Below are 22,751 nucleotides of genomic sequence, written 5' to 3'. Positions count from 1 at the left end.
ACATTAGTGAAAAATGTCAGATAGCAAATTATCCAAAGTAAGCTATCTGATCATATCACATGTTTCAAGTTTGAGAAGGTGTGGTAATTTCCAGGGTGCTGGGGGAAGGTAATTTGGGCAGTCATTGTGAGAGCTGTTTCACATTCTTACTTGTGAGGGTGAAGGGTTGCATGGAATCAGAATGCTTCAACAGATGAATAGATAGAAAGAAACTGCTCTGATAGTGTGATGGAAATGTTATAGCAGCTAGAAGTGATGAATCAGGTGGATGGAAGTTAAAAAAAATCTTTAAAAAATGTAATGAAGAGTGAAAGTAAATTGTGAAGAGAGTGTTTATTATAATATTCTTTATGTGAAAAGATCCCACATGTCAAATCTTGTGTATTTTTTTTGTGAATGTTGCATATGTATATAAATGTATGTAAAAATGTCCTAGAAAGCTATGTTCTGAATTCATGTAGTGGTTGTCTATGAAAGAAATAGAGGGAACCTAACTTGCATGCAATATAAGTATTGTTTTTTTCCTAGTTTGTTTTTAAGCTTAGAGTAAACACAAGCATAGGAGATCGTAGTTCCACTTCTGGGTGTTAGGTATGGGACATTTCTGGAGTTACTCTTTCACTTACTTTCAGTTTTTTTTTTTTTAACAAAGCAAAAAGAAAAGTATTTTTGATTTGTCTAGAGTTACCCAAAATGTTAGTTTGTGAAAGCTGGTACTTAGGATCTGATTCTCAAGTACACAGCTTTTTTGGACTAAATTGCCTTGTTACAGTGAGAATGAAAATGTCAAGATGAAAGAATAAAAAAGGAAGATAGATTAGCTTTATACTGACAAGAATTAAGAGGTTCATGTGCTTATGGCTAAAATTTTTAGGGGGAAGGAAAATCTACAAGGAATTAAAAGTTGTGGTCACATTTTAAATCTGTAATGATATTGTCTGAGTGTGTAGAGAGCAGCTTAGATAATCAGGAAAAAGAATACCTTGATTTATTGTTTAAAATGTGATACATATTTCTGTTGCATGTAATGAAAGTCATTAGATGGATTCAATTATCAAAAAATTCATAAAAATAATTTAATCCAAATATATAATCTAACTACATCTTAAAAAGTCAAAACTAGTTTTTCTTCCATTTTTAAAGTCATTCTTCACAAAAACTTTACAGCCTTTTTATTTACAGCTTCTCTCCAAGATAAAATGGCAAACCCCAAAGAGAAAACTCCAATGTGTCTGGTAAATGAGTTAGCCCGTTTCAATAGAGTCCAACCCCAGTATAAGCTTCTGAATGAAAGCGGGCCTGCTCATTCGAAGGTAAGGTTATGAAGAGAGGTGGTGAGACATACTTATCAAACTGTCACTTATCATCTCAGGTGTTCATTGTGCTTTGTTATAGAATGGGGGTGGCGGATGACCTGAAGGTTTTTAGTTCTGTGTTAATATTTTGATGTCTATAAAAATTTATTGGTTATTATGATTTATGAAGCTTTTTTATACGTAGTAATGCTAAGAAAACTGTAACAAAACCATATGAGATTGCGGGTATTTCATTTCTGCTTTGTAAAGTAAGAAATGCAGGCACAGAGAAGTTAAATGACTTAATTAACATTTCATACGTGCCAGTGCCAGCACTCAAATATACGTTATTTGGCTCCCAGTCACAGTACTCTTCCATTAAACAGCAAATATTCCAGCAGTTATCTGTTAAGACATTTTTTCCATTATTATGTTTAATTCTAAGATTCATCATTTGTAGAAGCTATATGTATCAGTATTGTTGTTATCTGTGCATTGATTATAAAGTTCTTTTAAATGGAAAAGTAATTTATGTTTATTGTTTTTTCAGTTGAAAATATTTAAAATTTTAAAAACATACAATTAAATTCATTTGAAACAGAGAGAGACATTTTTTATTTGCTGGTTCACTCTCCAAATGTTTCACTGGCTAGGGCTGGGCCATAATAGTGCCAGGAGCCAAGAACCTCATCCAGGTCTCCCATGTGGCTGCAGTAACCCAGGCACCTGAGCTATTTTACCCTGCCTTCCCAGGCACACCAGAAGGAGCTGGATGGGAAGTGGAGCAGCCAGGACTGTGACAGGTACCCATATGGAATGCTAGTATTGTAGGAGGCATCTTTGCTTGCCGCATTGCAATGCTGGTTCTCGGAGCCATGGACAGCAGGCCCCTGTAGCTCTTCAACATCACATCCCTGAGCATTGTCTAGGTTGTGCTGTTTCTCCTGGTGCAGTCCAGAGTTAACATTTGTAATAAAGCCAATTTCCCCTCAGTGTATCAGCTCTGAGTTTAATGTTCAGCTCTGCCTTTTGATTGCTCACAAGGATGGGCAGTCCGTGGTAGGCATTGGTAGTGGCTCATGTGGTTGAGCTCCAGTCCTACATGTTGAAAGACCTGTATTAAGTTCTTAGGCTTTAGCCTGGCTCAGCCCCAGCCACTGCAATAGATGGGAGTTCTTTCTCTCCCTGTCCCATTCTTCCCTCTCCCACCTCTCAGCTCTCCTTTCTCTTCTTCCTCTCTCTACTCTCTTTCTCCTTTCTCTCCCCCACTTCCCTCATACAAGATACATGCTACAAAGAAATCTATACTACATTTATTTTCAAAACTATCTGTTTAAGGAGCAGTTGTGCATATTTTTCCCTGACACATTTTAAATAGTGGATATTGGAAATTATGATAGTCATATTTTTATGTGTGTAATATAGAAGTAATTATCTAACAGTTGGTTAATATTCACAAAGCTGTTGGTTACTGAGAAATTTGTTTTCCCGTATTTTCCTCAATGTAAGAAAATTTTGTTCCCTATTATACTCATTTATGAAAAGTTTGTGGGCAATGATTTAATTTGCTCATTCTGTCTGTTCTTATGCTAACAAATAAAATAGTTGTGACCTTGTTCTACATGTATCCTGACTTTATTTCATACCCATTCTGTATCTAATGATTGTTAGCTGTTTTCATTTTTCAGATGGTTTTTATTCTTTTCATATCTCTCTGCCTTTGCCCAGTTTGTAGTGTCTTTCTGCTTTGAAAATCTTTTTGCCTTTGTTCATTTTTGATCACTTGCCTCACACATCCTATCTAGCTTCTGTGAAACTCTCTGATCCTCCACTTGGTCTCCAGTTGCAGCCGTTCTATATTGTGGTAAAGTGATATATGTTGCTATTACTTTTGTGCAGGATTCAGCTTATTTATAGATAGGTTTTTCACTCCTGTGTTTGCTGGTTGCTGTAGTTTATGTCTTTCTCTGCTTCTCATTGACAGTTCTAAACTTTCCTGCTTGAGATAATCCTCCAGATAACATCCTTTGATGTTATCATCCTGACTCCTCATGGTGGTCATTTGCTCACCTCCGGGTAAATTCATCACGTAACTCAGCTCACTTTCACTGTCTTTAACATTCCTCACATTTTCCTATTTGGTGATTTCAATATCTACATAGGTGAACATGTCAGTTCCTTGAACTTCTCCTTTAGCTAGTTATTCTTGTAATCACATTCTAAATCTTCCCATTACTGGTGACTCCAAGACCCTTGCTTCATGAGTTTAATTTCAAATGTTCGTCTCTTGCTGACACTTACTGCTAACCTTCGCATCATTCACTATAGCAGTTTGACTTCAACAGTGCCTCTGTACCGCAGATCCATTGATTATATCACCTTGTAACTGATCTCTGCTTTTTCCCAGCCCTCATAAACTTTTTACCCAACTTAAGTTCTGTGTGATTTACATATATGTTCCCTCAGTTCTCTTGCTTCTATTGGTTAGAAATACTTGCTTGGCAAAATCCTTACACCAACTCTGAACTCTGCCTTTTTTCTTTCCTTCCTTTCTTTTAAAAAATACGTTTCAGGGCCATTTATACCTGCTCAGGGCCATTTCTCCAATTTTGCTTTTCCTGCCTTCCCTCCCCCATTCCATCTTCTCTTCTGTGCCATTGATTTCCCTTTCAGCAGATCATTCCCATCAGCATGTGGTTATACTATTAGTTTTTTCAATTTGGTAGAAGATTTCTTGACTCCACTTTTTCCTACAGTTGTAACTTTGTTTCTCCCTTCCTATACACCAAAACCACTTGAAACAGTTGTGCATAGTAGCTATATCTAGTCAAGATTTTATTCTCACCATTCTTATCATTCAGTGCTAGTCAAATGAAGCACCACCAGTGACTTCCTTCTACATACCTCAGTCATTTTCCAGTTCTAATGTGACTTGACTGGTCAGCTGCATTTGGTATAGGTGATCTCCTTGTTGAAATACTTGCTTCATTTCTTTCTTTTTTTTTTTTTTTTAAAGATTTTTATTGTTATTGGAAAGCCGGATATACAGAGAGGAGGAGAGACAGAGAGGAAGATCTTCCATCCGATGTTTCACTCCCCAAGTGAGCCGCAACGGGCCGGTACGCGCCAACCCGATCCCGCGAACCAGGAAACTCTTCCAGGTCTCCCACACAGGTGCAGGGTCCCAAAGCTTTGGGCCGTCCTCGACTGCTTTCCCAGGCCACAAGCAGGGAGCTGGATGGGAAGTGGAGCTGCCGGGATTAGAACCGGCGCCCATATGGGATCCCGGGGCTTTCAAGGCAAGGACTTTAGCCGCTAGGCCATGCCGCCGGGCCCATCATTTATTTCTAGGAAACTGTGATGTCTACTTTTTTTTTTTTTTTAAAGATTTTATTGTTATTGGGAAGCCGGATATACAGAGAGGAGGAGAGACAGAGAGGAAGATCTTCCATCCGATGTTTCACTCCCCAAGTGAGCCGCAATGGGCAGGTGCGCCGATCCGAAGCCAGGAACCAGGAACCTCTTCCAGGTCTCCCACGCGGGTGCAGGGTCCCAAAGGTTTGGGCCGTCCTCGACTGCCTTCCCAGGCCACAGGCAGGGAGCTGGATGGGAAGTGGAGCTGCCAGGATTAGAACCAGCGCCCATATGGGATCCCGGGGCTTTCAAGGCGAGGACTTTTAGCCGCTAGGCCATGCCGCCGGGCCCTGTGATGTCTACTTTTAAGTGATCTATCCACATTTCAAATTTTTCTTTGATTTTTTTTTCCTTCTCTTAGTCTCTCAGGCCTTTTCTTTTAATATTTATTTCAGAAGGCTTCAGATATTTATTACTGAACCAATCCACTAGTCACAGCCCCAGTCAAACCTGTCCAGCTGTCCAGACGATGGTGGTATCTTCAGCTTGATATTGTCAGGAAGACAGTGACATTGATATAGCACAAAATATGTGTTCCATATGTTGAAGTGCAGTTTTTCACAGACCCAGCTTGGTTCTTCTCCAGTGTCTCCTCTTGGAGTTATACCTGATCTTATTACCAGTTTTAATTTGAATCTGTTGGGGAATGGGATGATTTTGTTTTTGTTTTTTGGCCAGGAATTTCTTAGTGCGGAAGGTCTTGTGAGAAGACATGGCAATGAAGACTCGGGGACACTCACCATGATGGCAGAGTGAAGCAGAAACTTATTTTTTAAATATTTTATTTTTATTTGAAAGGCAGAATTACAGAGAGAAGGAGACACAGAGGTCTTCTGTTTGCTGGCTCACTCCCCAAATGGCTGCAGTGACTGGGGCTGATCTGAACTGAAGCCAGGAGCCAGGAGCTTGGTTTTCCCAGGCCATAAGCAGGGTGCTAGAGCGGAAATGAAGCAGCTGGGACTTGAACTGGTGTCGCTATAGGATGTCGGTGCCATAGGTGGAGGCTTAGACTACAGCACGATGGTGCCAGCTCCTAGCCTTTTTAATACTGTAGGATCACAGTGTTCAGATCATGGACTTCTCACTTTCTCTTTTCTGTAAAGATATATTTGTTTACTTGATTATTTACTTAATTATTTGAGCAGTGGAGAGAGGGTGACATGGGAAGAGAGAGAAAGAGAGAGAGAGGCACGCACACATCCTCTTTCTGCTGTTCTTTCCCCACATGGCTGTGACAGCCAGGTCTGGACCAGGCTGAAACCAGGAGTTAGCAACTCCGTCTTGGATTTCCCACATGGGTGGCAGAGTTCCAAGTGCTTGGACCATATCCCACTGCATTCCCAGGCAGTTGGATCAGAAGTGGAACAGCTACAACCAGCACTGCAATGTAGAATGCTGGTGTCATGAGCATTAGCTTAATCCATTATCATAATACTGGCCCTTCTCACTCTTGCTTTACTGCCTTAGTAATTTTATACAGTCTGATTCTTGGAGCCAATACCTGTCTGCTGACAGTGCTCAAGTGGGTCTCCAGCTCATAACCCTTTCCTTTGCAATTTTGCATCTGTTTGTTAATTATTGCTACTTGACAATCTGGTAGACATTTCTGAATATCTGACCTCTGTCAAGCACATGCCTTTTTTTTTTTCAATTTATTGATTGTCTCCCTAAATTGTAATATAACTGTGTGAGGGCAGTGCTTTATTTTAGTTTATTGCTGTGTTTCTAGGTCTAGAAGGGGGCACATGGTAGTCACTCAGTATTTGTTAAATGAATGGATGAAAAATTGAGTTCCTTCTGTGTGGAAATGTCAATGAGTAAACTTTTCTAAAAGTCAAAAAGAAAAAAGTTTATTACAGTTTTGAAGGGAATAGATAAATGTTAAATGTTGCACTTGAAAAAGAATAAAATTTACTTTTTTAGGAATATTTAAAAGCTACACATGGAAAATTTTCATGTGAAGCAAGTATATCATTCGATTAGTTTTTTTCATTGTTCCAAATCTATTAGTGGAGGATAGCTTTAAGAAAACATTTTGATTTTATTGCTCTTTTTCTATTCTCAAAAGTGTGCTTCTAGTAGTATGCCTCCATTACAATAATTTGGTTGGAGATTCCACTTTATTCTGTTTTGATAACATTTTCTGTATTTATGTGAATATATCAAATCATCATTACTGTTGAAGAAGAATGCTGCTTTGGCAGTGAGAATTTTGGTTATTTTAGATTATTAGTGGTTCTTCCTTTAAAATTTTTGTGATATTCTGTAGATTAAAATTATTACACTGTATAGTCAAGAATAAATAGGAGTCTGAAAACTAGGATATACTTGGAAGAACTAGATATGTACATTAAAAGAATAGATTTTTTCTGTTGTTTTTTTTCTGTTGAAGAAATATTGTTTCATTTTTCGCTTTTAAGGTTTTGGCCTAAAATATAAATTATAAGCCAGAGAAAGCATGTATTTCTAAGACTCATTGAAAGAGTTCCAATTCTGGAGAGTTCTGTGAATTTTTATTTCTTTGGAGAAGCACTGTATATCCCTGAAATAAATTCTAATCATTAGGAATAGAAACCTTGTGGTCAGGGACTTTCTGACTTTGATATATTGAACTGATAATTAACGATTTGAAAGGCATAGAGACAGAGATACACCAGGACCTCCCTTAGATGGAAGTCAGGAGCCCAGAACTCGATCCAGGTTTCCCATATGGCTGGGCTTCAGCTGCCTCAGGCTTAACCTTCTGCTTTCCAGAGACTGTGTTAGCAGGGAGCAAAGCTGGAACTGAGGTTGTCATGTGTGAGATGCCGACTTCCTAAACTGTAACCTATCTGCTGTACAGCTGCTTGCTGCTGGCTCTGGTATTTTAGGTAGGGCTAATTAGAGTCAGCCCAGTGCTTCCTGAAGGCTCATACATATTTAGATTCTGGTAGGGCATTGTTGGCATGAACCTTAGGAGGGAAGAGTTAGATTTCTCTGTGATGCTACTCTGTTTGGCAAAGGAAGGCTGGATTGCCTGGAAGCATTCTGGATTAGTCCAGGAGGATTTTCATTTCACTAGGATGCTTTGGGAAGCCTTTGTTAGTTTTGGAGGACCTTGTGAACTAACGTGGTGTCTGTGTCTTCTCACTGCCCAGGTTTCAATGGCTGAATAGGTTTGTTGCAGTGAAAGTGGACTCCAGCGGATCTTACAGATACTGCTTATCCCTAGACAGTCCCAGGATTTCCTTGGGTTTTGCAGAGATTTGAAGGTGCCTTTTGTCCACCTACATTCTGAGTACTTCGGCCATAGATTACTCCATTTAACCTATAGCTCACTCTGAAAGAGTGAGTACCAGAAACATAGTTATAGTTAAGTAATATTAACTCTAATGGCTAATATCTAATATCTAATATCTAAGTCTGGATTCTTTTAGTGGAAAAAAGTGCATATCTGTGAGAGGCTTTAAGTGAGACAAAAATGTATTTTAATGAAATATATGATAATCTATTGTAAGAAAAATTTAAACCTAGTCAATGCTCAGTAATTTTCTTGGAACATCAATTAATTATAATTATGGAATTCTCAGGTGTGCACTTATGCAAAACCACATGCATATATAAGCCCTGCCCCTCCATTGCCTACTCCCACATAAACTTGTAGTAGTAGATCTCATATTGAATGTGTGTCAGAATCACCATGGAACTTTAAAAAATACTTATGCCTTGGGACTGATGCGGTGGCTCAGTTGACTAAGTGCTAGCATCCCATATGGGTGCCGGTTCATGTCCTGGCTGCTCCACTTCCCATCCAGCTCCCTGCTTGTGGCCTGAGAGTGCAATTGAGGATGGTCCAAAGCCTTGGGATCTGCACACCCATTTGGGAGACCTGGAGGGGGCTCCTGGCTTTGGATCTGCACCAGGTCCATTTGTTGCAGCCCTTTGGGGTGAATTAGCAGATAGATCTTTCTTTCTGTCTCTCCTTCTCTCTGCAAATCTGCCTTTCAAAATAAAAATAATTAGACCTAAAAAAACCTTGTGCTTAAATATCACTCCAAGAAATTTAATTTGTCTTGAATGAAGCCCAGATATGGGGATATTTTTAAAGCTGAGAAATACACCAAGATTTGAGGAACAGTGGACAGAAGCTAATATCTTCAGGATGATGAACGATTTCTCATATTCTGCATTCCTTGATGGAACGTGGTGACCTGTGTTTACACACTTTCTGTTTTCCTCTTTGCTTCCTTGGGTATCACAGAATCTGAACAATGTATGACAACTGATAATTGTCATTCTTAAAAGTGATTAATGTAACATTTATCCTGCATTTTCCTTTGCGTTTAAAAAAAGATATTATTATTATATAAATATTTTATTTTATTTGGAAAGTCAGAGTTACAGAGATTGAGGAAGAGCCAAAGATCTTTCATCTTCTGGTTTACTACCCAAATGGCTGAATTTGGGAACCTGCAACTCCACCCTGGTTTCTGCTGTGGGTGATGGTATCCCAAGTACTTGGCCATCACCTTCCAAGGTGTGTTATGATGGAGTGGGATTTAAAGTGGAACAGATGGAACTCCAGCTGGCCTTCATATGGCTTGCCAACAGTATAGATGGCAGCTGAACACACTGTGCCACAGTAAAGGCCCCTGACCCATTTTTCTGTCTTTATGCTAATATACCACTTAGTTACTAGTTTTTTAATTCTTACAGTGTCAGCCCTTGGTCTCTTTCAGCATCATTTGGCTGTTCTATGTCTTTTCCATTTAACATGAATTTTTAAGTTAACTTTCTCATTTCTATAAAAACATTATGTTAAGATTATGAGTAATAGTGCCATGAATATATAGTTTAATTTAGGATGATTTAGCATCTTAGCAAAATCAAGTATTTCACCTCAACAAATTATATAATTTATTTATATATGTTTTGGCCTCTTCAAGTGATATTTGGTGGTTTTTATTGGGCAAACATTTTACATTTTTTCATTAGTTTGTGTTTTGGTATGTGGTATTTTTTGTGGTGGTGGTTTCAAAATTAAATTTCTTATTTTTTTTGATAATTGCTAGTAAGTACCTAAGTTTTGGCATATTGATCTAAACTCCTGCATTTTGCTAAACTCATACATCAGTCTCTTTACTATAAAAATTTTATTTGAATGTAATGATTTTATTGGTATGTTAGATGCCATTGTTGAATAAAGATAGTTTAAAAACTTCCTTTCCAATCTGATGTCTTTTGATTTTTCTTTCCTACACTGTCATATTGAGTAAAATGCAAGAGTAGTCATTTTTGTGTTATTTCTGATTTTCTGGAAAACTCTTTAGTATTTCTGCATTGTGATGTTGGATGAAGACTTTGTTAGCTTTTATTCGATCAAGGAAATTCTTTCCTGTTTTTCCTTTGCTTAGATTGTTCAGCATGAAGAGGGCATCTGATTCTTGAATTTATCTCCTTCAAGGCATTCGTCTTTCATAGTTGTCTCAAGGAATTTAAGTTGCTCGGTCTATTGTTACAAACTTGTTAAAAATACTTGCAGATTATTTAGTTACGTCATCTTTTTTGTTGTTATTCCTTACTTCAGTAATTTATCCTTTTTTCCATAGTCAATCTGGCTCGTAGTTTATCAATTCTATTGGTCTTTGTATTAAGCCAGATGTTGGTTTCATTCAGTGTTTTCCTTTTGTGTTGTTTTTCTGTTTTCAATTTTGCTAATATTTACTTTGATCTTTATTGATTTCTTTATGGTTACTTAGGATTTAGGTTTTTCTTTTCCTAGTTTAAGGTATAAGCTAAAGTCATTTATTTGAGATCTTTCTTTTTAAAAATTTTTTTTAATTTTTAGGATTTACTTATTTATTTATTCATTTTTAAGATTTATTTTATTTTTATTGGAAAATCAGATATACAGGGAGGAGGAGAGACAGAGAGGAAGATCTTCCATCTGATGATTCACTTCCCAAGTAGCTGCAACAGCCAGAGCTGAGCTGATCTGAAGACAGGAATCAAAAGCCTCTTCTGGGTCTTCTATGCGGCTGGAGGGTCCTAAGGCTTTTAGGCCGTCCTCGACTGCTTTCCCAGGCCACAAGCAGGGAGCTGGATGGGAAGTGGAGCTGCCAGGATTAGAACCGGTGCCCATATGGGATCCCGGTGCGTTCAGGACAAGGACTTTATCTGCTAGGCCACAGCAGGGCCCTGTTTTTAATTTTTTAAAACATATTTATCTAAAAGGTTGAGGGGGTTGTAGACCCCTGTAGGCCTCCGATTAGGATGAAGGTCAGTGTGTGTTGGGGGGAAGGTAGATGAGGTGAATGTTTCTGTTTTCCCTCCTGTGTCTGTGGGGGTGGGGACAGCAGAGAAAATGTAGTATTTTTTGCTGTCAGACTACATCATTCCCCAGGGACAGAGACCACTGTTTGATGTTGCCCTAGAAACCCTGATGGGGAGGGAGGGAATGTTCTGAGGGTGTTACTTGAGTGGTTTTGAGTGTTCTGAGAAGTTGTCAGCTTCTATGCACCAGAGGTGAGAAATTCTATCAACTGACCTGTTGGCTGTTATGTCTGTCCCAGTGTGTCCACAGAACTGGGTGCTTGCTGCCTTAGAGCGTTGTTCTACTGCCCTTCTTTCCATCCTTTAAATAGGTACTTGAAGTCCTATGTTGGCTAAGATGAGCTGGCAGTCTTGTTTTTCATGTGTATCTGGGTATGCTCTCTGTTCTTGCACAGGAGTCAGCAACTGCGGTGGCCCCATCCTACAATATATGCCCCAGGATTGGACTACATATCTGTATAAGGTTGGGAATCAAGTGGTCTAGCTGGGGTCCCCCTGAAAAGTCCCACCTCAAATGCCCTTAGACCTTGTCATCTGTGCTGGCACCAATATACACATGTGTGGACAGTGTCAGATACCACAGGTTAGGACTCAGTGCCATAAGACTTTCCCCTTCATAGCCTAGTTTCAAGTAGTATATTGTCACCATACTTAGGAAGAATTTGCTACAGAGTTCCTGTGAATCCTCTTCTTTGGTTTGATTTATTGGCTAGGACAGCTCCAAGAACTTAGAAAACCACTTCACTATGTTCAGTAGTTTACTATAAAGGGTATTGCAGGGGATACAGGTGAACAGCCAGATGAAGAGATGGATGTGCTGAGTAGGGGGCAGGAAGATGAGTGGCTCTGCCCTCCCACCGCTTTCCTGTGTTCAGCAAACCAGAAGCTCACCTAGCCCTCATTGAGAGTTCTTATAGACCTTGATAACTAGCATCCCCACGTTGATGGGTGAGTCTCAAGAGTTCCAGCCTTGAATGCCCTGATCATTGTTTTTTCTGGTGGCTGGCCATATAGGAGTCATACTTAGATAACATAATTATCACAAACAGACGCTGTCACAAGGGTTTGCTGTGAATGATAAAAGACTGCTGTTGACTCAAAAAATTCTTCTGTGTTTTAAGAGTCATGACAGGAACTCCTTTATAGAAACCAAATATATTTCTTAGGATACCACAAAAACATTTTGACCTGCACTGTCAGAGTGTCTGCTGACTGCCCTGTTGATTACTTATTTAATAATAAGTTCTCGATAACTTATTTGACCAGGGGTTATTTAGATATGTATTTTGTTTCCAAATATTTTGCGATTTTCCAGAGGTCATTCTGTTACTGCTTTGTAATTCTAGTCTGTTTTGGTCAGAGAACATACTTTGTTTGAGTTGAATTTTTTATATTCATGGAGGTGTGTTTTATGGCCCAGAATATGATCTATTTTGTGATAAGCTCTGTGACAAATGGAGAACAAATGTAGATTCTTTTTGTTTTCAGTGTCCTAAACATTTTAGTCAGATGATGTTGGTAGAAATGTTGTTCAGGTCTAGTATATTCTTTCTGATTATCTGCTTATTGTATTGTTGGCAACGCCCGCATCACTGTGTACCCCAAGTCGAGTGGAGGGACTAGGGTTACAAAGAAGACAACATGCACTGGGTCATTCGGCAAAGAGAATGCCGCTTTATTAAACTGCAGTCTGCCTTTTATGCCCTCTGGTTCCTCCCAGTATTTTTCCAATGCTGAAGCACCTCCTAAGACCCCTGGGGGGCATCTTGATAAATGAGAAGCAGGGAAGCAGGAACTTGTGGTCAAACCAGGGGCTAAAATGTATCAGGCCAAGATTGCACATCCTGTTACCCCTTGAGAAACAAGCTAAGCTGTGGGATTGACCCTTGGGAGACCGGGCCCTGCATTTTATGTCCATTATTGAGAGGAAAGATTGAATCTCTGTCTTTGATTTTGAATATTCTGTTTTTATTCTACAAGTTTTTGCTTCATTTTTTTTGAGCCTGTGTTTCTCTTTTGTCTTTATGCAGCGACTGTCACATAATAAGTAATAATTCTTACTCTAAAATGTGCTTTATCTTATGTTAAATGCATGTTGTATATAGTCTTTACCCAAAATTCTTAGCATCCAGGAGTATTTTAGATTTTGGAATTTTTCACACTTTGCAAGAATGAGATACTTTGGAAATACGAAAAACGTGAAACTCATTTAATTTTTGGTAGGTAGCATGCCATTTGCACCACTTTGTTTTCACTTTTTAAATTAAGTTTTTTACTTTTATTTGAAAGATAGAATTAACAGAGAGGAGAGTTGGGGGGAGAGATTCTCCATCCTGGTTCATTCCCCTAAATGGCAACCATGGCCAGAGCTGGACCTATCTGAAGCCAGAAGCAAGGTGCCTTCCCTGAGTTTCCCATGTAGGTTCATGGACCCAAGGACCTGAGCCATCCTCTGCTGCCATTTCAGGCCATTAGCAGGGTGCTGGATCGGAAGTGGAGCAGCCAGGACATGAACTGGGTCCATATGAGATGCTGACACCATAGGGGGAGGCTCCACACACTGTGCCACAACACCAGCCTCATTGTTTTGTTTTCATTTTCACAATCATCTTACGTGTTTTTGTTAGTACTTTTTCACTAAAGAAGAAAACACAATAATCAATTTCCAATGTTGTACATAGTAAATGGGAGACCTGTGATTCATTGTCTCCAGACTTTCCTCTTGATAATACTAAACATTGCCTTACAGTGGGCGCCTTAAGAAAAGTCATAGAAAGCCAGATGACTGATTTGGAGACATCTGTGTTTTACAGAATGTTCATGTTGACAGAGCTGAGGAAGCTTGATTAGGGGAAAGTCTGATGTTAAGGAAACTGCTTTAGGAAGGTAAACAAAACTTGTTTTTCTATACTCAGCACTTTACTTCTGATACTAAGTATGTGAGAGTTTCCCTCATTAGCTGACTCTGAGTATAGCAACTATCCTATATAACTCATTTATGATAATAACTACACATTCCCACAGGACTGCCCCCTTTCAGATGGTAGTCTCAAGTCTGAGTCTCCCTGTCTTCTAATTTACTAGCTGTTATTTTAAAGTTCCCAACTCTATTGAAGTTGAATGAAATGTTTGATAATTGAATACCAGAGGAAGTGGAGAGAGACGTGAATGAGACCAGAAAGACCACTAGGTGTTGGCTTTGAGACTGGAAAGATGGTGACATCTGGATGATTAAGGGGTAGGGGGATTAGAACCTAGGAGGTAAAGCAGGGCCTAGGATTAAGGTGGTGACAGTAGAAATTGCAAAGAGTAGTTTTGAGATTTGAGTGTTTAAGCAAGGGTAAATAAGCTATTAAGATTTTGAACCTGGACTTTTAAGAATAATTGATAGTTTACTTTGGAGTGTGAACTGATTTGGAGGAGATGATATGGAGAGATGATGTTTTATATCTTGAAATTGTGGAATTATGTAATGGACAATAGATTTATTGATAATAGTTTAAATAGGTCAAGTTTGGAGACATGCAAGAATTAATTTAATGTGCTTTTCTGATACCGCCACTGTTGTGGGGTGCGAGTGAAGTCACACCAGACATGTTTAAGGTTTATTAAGGAGTCTTTATTAATCAAGCTTGAAGACAACAGAGCATAATAGCAAATTACAAGTCCATACAGCAATCCACCTAATCATAATCTAACCAGTCATAATCCCAAAAGAAACAAACGGTCATCATCCTGAAGTCTATCCATTAAGCTGAAGACCTATGTCCCAGCTTCCCCAACAATATATGTTATCCTAAGAGACAAGCAACAAATAACCTGGACACACTCACAAAGAACCTGGACACACAAAGCTGCAGACATTCACCTTTCCTTGGCTTCTCTGCCCACATTCTACTACTGCTAGGCCTCACCCCTCCTGGAACTCCAGATAGTACACAAACCAGAAACAACATTATTATAACCATTGCCTTATTTAAGCAGAAAACAGGGACCATGCTCAAGGGATTACCTGTCCTGGGCCAGCCAAGAGTCAAGGTGCCAGAGTAATGGAAGCACCCGGCCAGAAAAAGAGAGTGCGCCCCTGCTTCATGGGCCTTTTAAAGGGGCTTGTGAGGGGAGTGGTTACACACAACACAATACCGTCCCCTCTCAGTTGATAGGTGAGTCACAGGTAGGCAGGAGCAAATACCTAAGTGTTGTGGGCCAAAGAGTTGATTAGTGCTCGTTAGGATGGACAGGAACAGGAACTGGGCTGGTAGCTAAAAACACCTAGACTAATTGGACCTCCAATATCCTGGCTCATTTAGGATGTGGGGGAAGTGGTTGAGGATGCAATTACTATTCCATTGCTGTTAGGACCCACCTTCAGGACAGAGGTTGGGGGACACAGCCAAATTTCATTTGCCCACTGTCAATAGGTGCTGGCTATCACAGGCTGCACCCCATAACACCACGAATCTTGAAGTCTATTATTCATAGTAGATATTTCTCTGTTTTATTTTTTTAATTTACTCATTTTTTGAAAGGCAGGTTATACAGAGAGGAAAGGAGAAACAAAGAGATCTCCTATCCACTGGTTTGCTCCACAAATGGCTGCAACAGCCAGAGCTGAGCCGCTCTGAAGCTGGGAACCACGAGCTTTTTCTGGGTCTGTTGTATGGGTACAGGGACCTAAGGACTTAAGCCATACAAACCTGCTTTTCCAGGCCATAAGCAGAGAACTGGATGGGAAGTGAAGCAGCCAGATTACAAACTGGAGCCCATTTGAGATTCCAGTGCTTGTAGGTAGATGATTAGCCAGCTGTGACCCTGTATTTCTGTTTTTAAGCATATGTGATCTGTATTACTTATGTTGTGATGTTAAGACCTTTACATTTTCTTCTGTGGCTAGAGTCTTTGTTAAGTAGCATTTTTTTCTTAATGAGCTCGTCACTGAGAAATCATTTTAGATATATATTAGATATATGTTTTAAACTGAATCAGAATGAAAGTAAAACTAACCATTTTTGACAGGAAGCTATGTAGTTTAAGTTTCAAATAATGATAAATGTTTTTAAACTTTAAACTTGAAAGATCAAAATCTATAGGAAAAAAATCAGAGTAAGCAGTCACCATTCGTGTGTCTTTCAGAGTCACTGATCATCAGTGTTTGTCATATTACTTTATTTCTTGTTTCCTCTATGTTGACAGTTTTTTCCTTGATCAATTTAAAAGTCAGTTTCAGCTATGACACTTTATCCTTAATTTGATGTAAGACTAAAAAGGTGTTTTTTTTCTGAGGGTACTTTAATTTGCGAGATGGGAATGTATTTAGCCTAGTAGTTGAGGCACTGGTGTCTCATATCTGAGTACGTGGGTTTGGTTCCTAATAATCCCTAAGTCTATCTCCTGATGGGAAGCGGTGGTGATAACTCTTACAATTGTGTTTCTGCCACCCATCTGTGTACCCTGGATTGAGTTCCTATCTCCCAGCTTTAGCCCAGAATGCTCTCAGCATGTTGAGAGTGTTCAGGGAGTGAATCAGTGGCAGAGAGTGTACCTTCATATTCTCCTTCTCTCTTTCTTCCCTTTGGTCACTCCCCTTCTCTGTCCCTCCTCATCCTTCTGTCTCAAGTTAAATAAATTTCAAAATAGCTTGTCCTCAAATTTCTTTCAGTTTGATTTTCCATAAACAGTTTGAACTGCCTTCATATTTTTAAGTCTGTAATTTCTCTTGGTCTGTTTTGTGTCTCTTTAGCAAAACCAGATTGCTAAACCTAAATTTTGGAGACTGTGAAGTCAAATGCTTTGGGGCCACATCTGGCGAGGGTCTTTTTGTTGCCTCATCCATGGTGGCATGGTAATGTGAGTTCTAAATGGCTGGAGAAGGCCAAACTCACTTTCTTTCTTTTCTCTTGATTAAAACCTATTTTTACCATTCATGAGGCAGATGCTTTAGCACCTGATGACCTCTGCAGGTTTCTACCTCTCAGCATTGGTGTTAAATTTGCACCAAACCAAAATGTTCAAACTAAAACATAATCCATATAGTCAAGTTTTTCTGGTTCTCTTAATGTCTTTTATATCTTTAATTAAGTCATTTTTTTGTATTTTGTCTTTTCATTTTTCTCTAACATCTTTTAATAGCCTTCATTCTTTTGGGTTTTCTTTTCACAGTATTGACATTTTTGGAGCCTAAGCCAGTTGTCTTACTGAATGGCCCACAAATGAAATCTGTTTGTGTTCCCATAGTTGGGTTCAGGTTAAGCATTGTTTGCTGAGAATAGCACATAGTTGTTGATATGTGTGTCTCACTTGATCCTATAAGGAGGCACATGATTTCAATCTTTACAATTATTGGAGGTGCTAATTTGAATCACTTGGTTAAGTTATTGTCTACCTCATCTCCTTTCTGTAAAGATTTTTTTTATAATTACTAAATAGGACTGTATTAATACTACAGAGTAATAAGCAATAAGTAATAGTAAAACATTTGTATAGAAATCCTGTAACTTGACCCTAGATTTTAAAGGTAATCAATAGTTTTCAGGAATCATATGTACAGAATTTAGGATGAGCAGGGGGAAGGGTGTTATATGAAATGAGGATAGACAGGTAGAACCTTTGTGCCAAGCTGAATTTGAAACAGAAAGATTTTAAGATGGTGATAATTGCAGTGATGCAATTAAATTTGAATTTTTAGAATGATCATTTTAGCTGTAATCAATTGGGAGATTATTGCTAAAGATGGTAGCAGGCTGTATTCAATGTGGCATTCTTGCCGGAGAGAAGAGGACCATTGGAGAAATATCTATGAAGTTAAAATGGAGAGAATTTGCTATCTATCATCTTGAGGATTGAAAGCTTCTTGATGATATAATATTTGATAAGGTTGTGTGCCTGTTGACTATATTATAAAATTATGTTTAAAATTATGTAAATAAAGATTTATTTATTTGAAACACAGAGTTACACAGAAAGAGGGAGAGGCAGAACTGGCTCATTTCCCAAATGGCTGTAGTGGCCAGGGCTGGGGTCAGCCACTGGGAACTTCCTTCAGATCTCCCATGTTTTGCAGGAGCCCAACCCTGCTTCCCCAGGACATTAGCAGGGAGCTAGCTGGATTGGAAGTGGAGCAATTGGAACATGAGCCAGCTCTTAGGTGGTTTGCTGACATCTCAGGCATTGGCTTAACTCTACCCCATAATTAGATTTTAGATTTTAGATTTTAGATTTTCTGGAGACTATGCCTTTTGGCTTGGTTTTTTTTTTGTTTGTTTGTTTAAGATTTGTTTATTTTTATTGGAAAGCTTGATTTACAGAAAGGAGAGACAGAAAGATCTTCCATCCACTGGTTCACTCTCCAGATGGCTGCAATGGCCGGAGCTGAGCTGATCTGAAGCCAGGAGCCAGTAGTTTCTTCCAGGTTTCCCATGCAGGTGCAGGGTTCCAAGACTTTGAGTCATTCTCCAGTACTTTCCCAGGCCACAGGCAGGGAGCTGGATTGGGAGTGGGGTGTGAACTGGTGCCCATATGTGATGCTAGCGTTTGCAGGTGGAGAATTAACTAGTTGTGCCATTGTGCTGTCTCTCCCTCCCCGCTGCCTTTTGTTTTTAACAGTTTCTAGTCCATACTCTTTACTTTTTGGAGGACTGTTTGGTGATGTTAACAATGTGATTTTGTTTAGAGAAGAGAGTTCTTGATTTAGTCTACTGAAATACATGGTTAGAGCTGCACTTAGGTCTTTGGATAGTAAAGAACAGAATTTGGCCTGGTCTCAGTCTTTGGCAAGGTAGAATAACACTTTTGTTTCAGATAATCTCTAAGGTCACTGCTAGCTCTAAAATTCTGATTCTGTGGGGGTTATTTGTTTTTCTCTTTGACGGCTTCTTTTATTTCCTGAAGAATTTTAAATGTTTTCTTTGTCTGTTTCTGTTTTCTAAGATGTTCTCGGTGCAGCTGAGTCTTGGCGAGCAGACATGGGAATCAGAAGGGAGCAGTATAAAGAAGGCCCAACAAGCTGTTGCCAATAAAGCCCTGACTGAGTCTACGCTTCCCAAACCGGTGCAGAAACCACCCAAAAGTCACGTTAACAATAATCCAGGTACAGCACTGACTTCCCTCTGTCATGTTGTATGTGTATATTCTCTTTGTATTCCATTTATATAGCAGGCCTTTGCACAGTCAGTATTAATAGTGTGTATACATACATGTATTCTTGACAACTGAATAATAGCTGAAGGTGAGAAAATGAGGTAAATAATTGCAGTTATTTTAAAAAGTTTTTTTAGTCGATATATAAAGATATATATTTTACTTTTTAAATGTTGACTAAAATGTGAATATAAAACACAGAAAATAGTTGATAGTGATTTTTGCTAAGTAAATAGCCATTCTTGGAAACCTAAGATGTCAACAGCATTATATAACCTACCATAATAGAATTGTATTGGATGTTGTGTGTTGATTGATAATTTCAAGTTAATGAAGTTCATATAAGCTATCCGTCATGTATTTATTTGTTTACTTGTTAACTTTTTCATTCAATTATTTACCTTCTGATGAATGTTAATATCACCTTAGACATTTTTGGGATGGAGTTAAAATCCATTTTGCTAGCTTGCAGTGATCTGGTTTGTTCCATTGTAGTCCGTGTGCTTAGGCTCATAACCAGATCATGTAGGCACTTCTTTAGATGGTTTGCTCTTTCATGGCCTGCTTTGTCCTGAATTCTCTCTCTTCCATGCTAGTCCCTGATCTTATATCCAACTGATTCATTCATTTAGTAAGCTTAAATAAGCCAAACATCATTATAGTAATTATGTTTGAACTTGGTAGGAGGCTGTCTCATTTATAATTTTTGAAACTCTAGATTGATGGGTGATCATTATTATCCCACCACTCCCATTATTTATTAGGCACTTGTTTTTACATGTCTCAGGTAATTAAACATTGTCTTTTTCTGTAAACATCTTTGTCTTATACATAAGCACACAACTTAATCATGACGGTTAAGTACCAAGTGAATATTAATAGTGTCAGTATTAAAACTAGTGAGCAGCATAAACTGAAGGAGTTGAAGTAGGTAGAGGCCTTGAAAAAAGAGTAAGCAGGGGTAGAGGAAAGAAAGGATATTCTAGACTCACAATTCTTTGGATTACGGGACTGAAGTGGGAATCCAGACAACGGGATTGGTAAAATTTTTATAGATGCTTTTAATTGGAGGAGGTAAATGATTAGTAAGAGATAAGAGTGGAGATGTATTTAGAGAGTAGATTGTTATGAAATTGAAACCTGTCCTATGAAATTACACTTTATAGTTTGGGGAAAATAATATTTATGACCAAATGAATGATGCATTTTAGGAAATTCTTTTTCACATGTGAATGGAAGGCAGAGGATACTAACGGCAGGGTCAGCTAGGAAATTGTTGCCATAGGTTATGACTGAGGTAAGAAAAATACTCAGGTACCTTGAGAATTACGTGCACATCTGGTCTCAGCCCTGCTCGACCGCACTGTGGAGCTGCATGTGGAGTGGAACACAACAACCCTCCAAAGCAGGTGAAGTAAAGCAGCGGCAGCTGTGTGCTGAGCTTTGGTTCAGGTCTCCATGTAGAGCACTGTAGCAGTGAATAGCCCAGCAAGAGTTGGAGGACGAAAACAGGGAAGTTTACACGGTCCTTGGAGATGATCATCTCTTCTGGCGAAGGTGCAGTGAGCAGAGGGGATGACTAGTGTAATGTTACACACAGATTACACTTGTAGAGCTTGGTGAATTTCTGTGCTCTGAACTCATGGCCTCAGGCTTCACATTGCCTCAGTGGCCTCTGTCACGATCTTTTTGTTTTATGAAACAACTCGAAAGGAAACTGCTGTTCTTACTTTTGCTACATTAGTTGTGGTTGCTTGTTGAAATCATAGATTAAAGTCTTTCCTTGGAACTTGTTTTTCTTAATATTATATTTGCAAGATAGAGCCATGTTGTGTTTATATTGCTAAGTAGTATTTAATTACGTGACAATACCATTAATTTACTTCTCCAGTATACTGTTGATAGATTATTTAGATCCCCCCCCCCCAGCTTGGGATATTCTTGTATGTGTGTGTTTCTGCTGGAAATGCACCTAGAGTTGAAAATGTTGACATAAATCAAATAGTAACAGTTTGCGGTGTTACCAGTAGGATAGCTTTCCACATTCTTGTCAACATGTGGTATCTTCCCTCTAAAATTTTAGCTGTTGTGCTGCAGTGTATCGTGGTAATTCACCTTAATAGTGAATAGTAATCCACTTGATAGTGGCTGTAATTTATGTTTTCCTAACAACTGATCAAGGTGTTTGTTGAAGCACTCTGTGCCTGTCAAGGTGTCATGCATATTAGCATTAGGATAGTTTCTATTGTAAAGTTCTGATTGGAATGTTTTTCCCATATAAAAGTTAACATTGTCTTTTACATTTTTAATTTTGTTAGCTTGCTACATTCTTATTTTGAATTCATCCATTGTCAGATACATGTATTACTTCTATACTCTTAATTGTGCATTTTGATGATCAGTACTTTGTTATTTTAATGAAGACTAATTTATTATTTCTATTAAATATTATATTTATATATTATTATATTTATTATAGTATCATATATACTATTCTAATAATATTATAATATAATATAACAATATTTTATCATATTATTATATTTTTATTAAATATTATTTTTATAAAATAAATGTAATCTATTCAAAATTTTCAGTAACTCCACTTGGACTAGGGATAGCAATTACAGTTAAATAAAGCCACCTTGCATAGAAGCTTCTTTTGAAAACTAGTATAGTGGAAAATTAATTGGTTTAAGTGAGAGCAGAGTACCTAGAAAATAATTGTTTTTCATATTTCTTTGAGGATTTGAGAAAATAGACTTCTCATAAGGCAGTGTAATATAAGAATCCTGAAAGCTTTTATATAAAATGCAAATAAATAAATAAAAATTTGCCTTCAGGGTCAGATGAGATGGAACAAAAGTTGTAAAGTATTCAGCAGTAGACTGAATACATTAAGAAATGTAGAAGTTAGGTCATGAAGAAATATATAAGAAGGCAATATTACAACACTGAGTACCTAGAGGTGCTGTAGAAACAGAAATAAGTATTTGGGCCTGGCGCTGTGGTTTAGCAGCTAAAGTCCTCGCCTTGAATGCGCCAAGATCCCATATGGGCACCAGTTCTAATTCTGGCAGCCCCGCTTCCCATCCAACTCCCTGCTTGTGACCTGGGAGGGCAGTTGAGAACGACCCAGAGCCTTGGGACTCTGCACCCGTGTGGGAGACCTGGGAGAGGCTCCAGGTTCCTGGCTTCAAATTGGCTCAGCTCTGGCTGTTGCGGCTGCTTGGAGAGTGAATCATCAGATGGAAGATCTTCCTCTCTATCTCTCCTCTCTGTAAATCTGCCTTTCCAATAAAAATAAATAAATCTTTAAATAAAAAGAAATAAATTTTCTAATTGATGAGATGGATATTCTGTTGGCTTTTTGTCAGGACTAAGTCTTTTTTTTTTTGTAGAAGAAATTGTGTTCACGAGTTGAATGTTTTCTTTTCCCTCTTATTGCAGTGGTCATTGGAGGAAAGGTAGACAGGAATCAGTGATGTAGAGTCTGGTGATCACTGAATGTTCAGCTTTGTAGCCAACCATGTAGGCAAATGAACACAACTACTAGGAGCTACAAAATAAAAGTCTCTGGGTCTGACGTGGTGG

The 22,751-nt window shown here is 38.6% G+C and overlaps 2 protein-coding genes across 12 annotated transcripts in view; one reads left to right on the top strand and one right to left on the bottom strand.

The window, feature by feature from the left end:
• The window catches only part of STAU2 (staufen double-stranded RNA binding protein 2), a 294,210-nt gene that overhangs the window by 26,800 nt on the left and 244,659 nt on the right, over positions 1-22,751 (top strand). For 6 of the 11 annotated variants that reach the window (XM_058668739.1, XM_058668734.1, XM_058668730.1 and 3 more), the window contains exons 3-4: positions 1,183-1,313; positions 18,948-19,107. In XM_058668739.1, the coding sequence (XP_058524722.1) occupies positions 1,200-1,313; positions 18,948-19,107 (274 nt within the window). In that variant the 5' untranslated portion in view covers positions 1,183-1,199. Of the gene's footprint in view, positions 1-1,167; positions 1,314-18,947; positions 19,108-22,751 lie in introns of all 11 variants that reach the window. The other 5 variants (XM_058668740.1, XM_058668735.1, XM_058668737.1 and 2 more) reach the window with 2 other exon arrangements.
• LOC105941997 (large ribosomal subunit protein eL39-like) lies at positions 5,256-5,431 on the bottom strand. The gene has a single exon (XM_036492228.2). It carries the CDS (start codon positions 5,421-5,423, stop codon positions 5,268-5,270), a length of 156 nt encoding a protein of 51 aa, XP_036348121.2. The 5' UTR covers positions 5,424-5,431; the 3' UTR covers positions 5,256-5,267.

This window comes from Ochotona princeps, chromosome 9 (assembly GCF_030435755.1).
Source record: "Ochotona princeps isolate mOchPri1 chromosome 9, mOchPri1.hap1, whole genome shotgun sequence".
Taxonomy (NCBI): domain Eukaryota; kingdom Metazoa; phylum Chordata; class Mammalia; order Lagomorpha; family Ochotonidae; genus Ochotona; species Ochotona princeps.
Note: the sequence above shows the minus strand (reverse complement) of the source record. Positions and strands in the feature narration are given on the sequence as shown.

What these genes read in the sequence shown, in the direction of transcription:
- LOC105941997 (XM_036492228.2), bottom strand. Translation starts at nt 5,423, where the DNA reads ATGTCTTCTCACAAGACCTTCCGCACTAAGAAATTCCTGGCCAAAAAA.